Raw genomic sequence first — 5,144 nt, 5'->3', positions numbered from 1 at the left:
GACACAGGAAGACTGAATATGGCTGCAAGTCCATGTTGAAATCCACAATCCAGCAATAAGTGAAAAATCTGAACCCTACATAACCTCTGTATTCACTTCTTACTGGTAAGGTGAAGGGAAAGGGTGTTACTGGCTCCTTAAAGAGCTCAACCTATGGTATTAAATACATTCGCTTGTAAACATTGAGCTGTCTCAACCTATGGTATTAAATACATTCGCTTGTAAACATTGAGCTGTCTCATCCTTTGATTAGCATTTTCTGTGGTCGGAAGAGTCTAGCTCGTCAATTTTCATAACAGCTTGGAAAAAATTGTCACGTGAATACACCAATTTTCATTTTAACTTCATAGTCACCATTTTGTTTTCTGAATATTATTTTGACTTTCCATGTTTCTTGGTGTTTGGAAGAAGGGATTCCCCATGCACAGGAGAGTCTGACATTCTGGATAATCATTAGATATGGCTTTCCTCAAGTTTAGTGAAAATGTGGCCTATTTTTAACATTAAAAATTGGCTAGCCAGGCATGGTGGTGGGTGCCTGTAATCCCAGCTACTAGGGAAGCTGAGCCAGAATTACTTGAACCCAGGAGGTGGAGGTTGCAGTGAGCCAAGATTGTGCCACTGTGTTCCATCCTGGGTGACAGAGTGAGACTCAGTCTCAAAAAACAAACCTGGAAATTCTTATAATCTCTGGGTCTACTTACATGTGAGACTTAGGACTAGACTAGACTTTATCAAGGTAATGTTGCCTTTTGAGATTTGGAAGCATACAAATCAGCATCATCTAGATAATATCGGTGAACTAAATGCACTTTTTCCTCACCATGATAAACCTCTTCTAATGTCTAACTCTACTAGCCCCTGGGTAAACTCTCAGTGTAGAATTGGGGTACTTTAATATATGGATTACTCATATAGGCACTTTGGCTTTGAAAGGCCCAGGTAAGTTACAAAGTCTAAAGCAAAAGTGTTGAGTCAGGACAAACAGTTAAAATCACCTGTTAATCTGCTTCCCAACAAGCCAGAGAAAGCAAAGGATCCCAATTAGGAAGTAATGGTTTAAACAGTTTCACCTGCTGTAACAAACCGGCCTTACTATTTTTTTTTTTTTAAAAAGGACCAAAATGCTTTTACTTAATATACATCACAAGGGCTCAACCGAGGCTTAATTTAAAAGACAAAAACAAAACAAAAATAATACCACAGCTCAAGATACAGAGTCCTATACAGAAATCACAAAAAGGACAGACCATCTAAAGAAAAATTAAGAAGACAACACGAGGACAGGCTGGGCAGCCTGGGTCAGGGTTCCTGGCTGGTGACCTGCTTTGAGTAGGTTTATTGCAGGTACTTCTTAAAAGCTGTGGGGTTTTTCCAGAGCTCGGCAGCATGCGTGTTCAAGGGACTATCAATGTTGGGTTTTCCTAGAAGGCTCTGGATGGAGAGCAGAATGGTCCTGACGTCATATAGGGCAGACCACTTGTCCTTCAGGATGTCCAGGCATATGCTACCCTGGGTGTCCACGTTGGGGTGGTAGCAGGGTGTGAGGAATTTCACCGTGGGCGCATTGTAAGGGTAGCCACCGGGGAACTCTAGTGAGAGCTTATACCTCAGGTCTTCATATACTGTTCCAGCTGCTCCATGAATGGTCCCTACCCATTTGAAAAGGTTGTCTGATTCAGGGAAGGCAGAAATCCCTTTATCGCCAGACATGAGGGTCATCAGCTCCTGCTGTAGCCTTTTGCCCACGGGACCCCGGGCGGCGCCCCCGCTCAGCTCGGCTCCTTTACGGGCGGCGGTGACGCTAGTGGCTGCTGGGTCGCAGTTTTGGGAAGCCATCCGGGCGTTGTTGGCAGAGAGACAGGAACTCTGAGCACACGACTGCAACTGCCACTATTGTTTTCAAATAGAGCTAATGGACTCCATCTTTCTTTTTTACTTCTAAGATAATTTGGACTGGTTTAAAGTCCCAATATTATATTGCTTCTGGAACCCTGTCGATATTTTCTGATCTTAGCCAATTAAGACAATTTGCTTTTCAGAGGGTGAAAAATAACCCTTTAGCTTCTTTATTAAAAGACTGCTTATGTGTTATTTCTGTGACTAAATTGTGTGCCATTGTCACATATTCAAGCCGGGTTTCCTTTGATTTTATTATCCCCTGAGCTCCCTCAGTGAGCCCTGACTTACCTGTGACCCTCTGGTTACAAAAGAAAAAATTTTAAAGTTGTAGTGGAAGAATGCATGATTTGTAAAAAGTGTGACACTTGGGAAGAAAATTACTTCATTTTTCTATAAATTAGTTATGGACTCATGTTTGATAGAGGCTTAGGCTGATAAGTGGCTTAGTTTTCTGATATAGCAGTCTAAAAGGTTATATTTTAATACTAATCTATTTTTGTGATATGTGTATGTTGCAAATTCAGCTTCTGAACTCTCTAAATTTCTTCCCATTTTCCTTCCAAGCTTGTTTCAGGTTTCTCTGTGTCTCTTCTGGACACTTGCAATTGCCTCCTAATTGGACTTCTTCATTCCCTTTTCTAATTCATTGCCAGTGTTGTTGCTAGCCTGATTATTCAGCTATTTATGGCTGTGAACAAACCATTCAAAGTTAGTAGTATAAACAGCAATCATTTTATTATATTCATGGATTCTAGGAGTCAGAAATTGTGATAGGTTATAGTAGGGATGGCTTGTCTCTACTCCTCAGTGTCTGAGGCTTAATTTGGGATTATTTAAACAGCTGGGGGTGACAAATGGCTGGAGACAGAAATCCTCTAGAAGTTCTTTTACTCACCTGTCTGGTGTCTTGGCAGAGATGACTAGAAGGTTTGGATTGCTGACAGATGTGCCTACGGACTTCTCCAGAATGGTGTAATTGGAATCCTTAAATGGAATTTGGCTTATTCCAGAGTGAGCCTCCAAAGAGAACCAGATAGAAGATATATGACCTTTGGCTTTGAAAGTGAAATAGTATCACTTCTGTCAATCCATGTTGGTTGAAGCAGTTACAAGCTTGCCCAGATTCAAGAGGAAGGAACATAGATTCCACCCATTGATAGGAGAAATGTCAAATAATTTGTGGTGCTTGAAACAAAACCACATTGATTTTTAGAAAATATAAATCTGATAAGTGATTTCCCTGAAAAAATACTTTCTTTCATCCTTCACAATAGACTAGATTCAAGCTCTTGTTCTGAATATAAAATACTTATGGCAACACAGCAATAATCCCATTCAAGGCATAAATGATAAAAAGAGCATAGTGCCAAAGAAAGATAAACTACATAGTAAAATGCCTTAAACATGAAATATAAACATAAAGCTATGTGACAAAATGTCATAGACAAAGTTAAAATGACAAAAGACAAACTAAGTTTTCATAGTTTGAAATTATGTGACCTATACAGGATTATATCAATGCACAGCGAGTGCTTACAAATTAATAAGAAAAAGACAAATAGCTCAATAGATAAATGGGCAAATGACATAGACATTTATAAGAAAAAGAAATACATACAATGAAACATACATATGAAAAGTTACTAGACTGATACTTAGTGAAATATAATTTAGAAAGTAATATTTTTGCTTTGTTTTAATGTAACATTGGCAAAGATTTAAAGAGTTTTGTAGAAACCCTGGGGAAGCGAGCATTTTCATTCAGTACTTTTGATGCAGGATGTTGTAATAAACATTCTGGAAGACATTTTGGTAATATGTATAAAAAAATCTTAAATATGTGTTCCCATGATATCATAATTCAAAATCTAGGAATTTAACCTCAGGAAGTACTTGAAGAAATGCACAAAGCTAAATGAAATATCTATGGGTACTTTGCTTAACACATTATAATGCAACCATTTAATGGAATATACATAGTAATATGTGTACATAACTTAAAAGTCAAATAGTACCACAGGTGTTAACACAAAACAATACTTCCCAATCATTCTTTCTCACCCAATACTCTTCTCACTAGAAGTGGCAGCCTTCAACTTATTTAACTATTAATTTTTCTGAAATTTGTCTTCATGTTTGAAAACAATATGCTATACTACCACTTAATTGATTTTCCCAGTTAGAGATTATATGTCGACTTTGTTATGTAAGGTAAGGATTCCGCTCTCTAAATTCATTCCCAAACACCCACATTTTTTCCTAGATCCTCCTTATATATTTCTCATGTTTTATGGTAAAATCAATATTTACTCAGTGGTATGTAATTGTAGTCCTAGCAAATTGTCTCCTTTCATCTGAAATAGTTCCTCGTCTTTCCTTGTCTTTCATGACATTGATATTTTTGAGGTATACGGGCCAGTTGTTTCATAAATGTTCCTTAGTTTGGGCTTGTCTGTTTTCTCAGCATTGGATTCCAATTGTGCATTTTCAGCAGGAATATAATGAAGGTGATGTTGTGCCCTCAGAGCATTGCCTTGTATATGATGCAAATTTCTAATACTGGTGATCTCTAGAATCACTCCTTGAACCCTGAGCCACCATTTAAGAAGTCTGACTACCCCGAGGGTCCATGCTTTGAGAAAGCTTAGGCTAGTCGTGTGGAGAAAGCACATGAAAAAAGAGATGCCTAGTCACCTCCCAACTCTTTCAGCCCCCAGCAACTTAGTCACCTCAGCTGAGGTTTCAGATGTCATAGAAAAAGAGGTGAATCTTCTCCACTATGCCATATTTGAATTCCTGACCCATAGAATTATGATATATATTAATACATTGTTTTATGTGTCAAAAAATCAGCATTCACTCAATGTATTATCTTGACTCTGTAAATATGTTTAAGAAAATATTTTTCCAAAGGACTTGAACTTTTAAATTTTCTATGAAATCAAAAATGCTTTCTTGTTTGCTTAGTTTTCAATGAACACAACACTAATTATTTTTCAAATTCTCTGAAAGAAGTGTAAAACTCTTTTCAATATTAAAAAACACATCAGGTACTCTACTAGTTTTTTTGTTGTTGTTTGTTTTCTGGAACGATACCTCTCTTGGTACCCTACCCCCAGCCACCATTACTTGATCTATTTTTTTAACCATAAATTGCTTATTTATTATATATTGTATTTATTGTATGCCTTCTCTACTAGAGTGAAAGTTCCACAAGGGACAATCATTTTTGTCTGTTTTAT

General features: G+C 37.5%; 1 protein-coding gene across 4 annotated transcripts; it reads right to left on the bottom strand.

Moving 5' to 3' along the window:
• Nucleotides 1-1,338: 1,338 nt before the first annotated feature.
• Nucleotides 1,339-1,839, bottom strand: LOC126953017 (ubiquitin-conjugating enzyme E2 C-like). 4 transcript variants are annotated; one of them, XM_050788275.1, is made up of 2 exons: nt 1,558-1,839; nt 1,339-1,485 (listed from the first exon to the last, which is right to left on the bottom strand). In XM_050788275.1, exons 1-2 carry the CDS (start codon nt 1,837-1,839, stop codon nt 1,339-1,341), a joined length of 429 nt encoding a protein of 142 aa, XP_050644232.1. The 4 variants fall into 4 exon arrangements, with proteins under 4 accessions (XP_050644232.1, XP_050644233.1, XP_050644231.1 ...); XM_050788276.1 differs by having other exon boundaries at nt 1,339-1,512; nt 1,690-1,839; XM_050788277.1 differs by having other exon boundaries at nt 1,348-1,424; nt 1,627-1,839.
• Between the last annotated feature and the right edge of the window lie 3,305 nt (nt 1,840-5,144).

The sequence above is a fragment of the Macaca thibetana genome, chromosome 4, assembly GCF_024542745.1.
Source record: "Macaca thibetana thibetana isolate TM-01 chromosome 4, ASM2454274v1, whole genome shotgun sequence".
In the NCBI taxonomy this organism is placed as follows: domain Eukaryota; kingdom Metazoa; phylum Chordata; class Mammalia; order Primates; family Cercopithecidae; genus Macaca; species Macaca thibetana.
The sequence above is the reverse complement of the archived record's forward strand: the minus strand, read 5'-3'. Positions and strand labels throughout refer to the sequence as shown.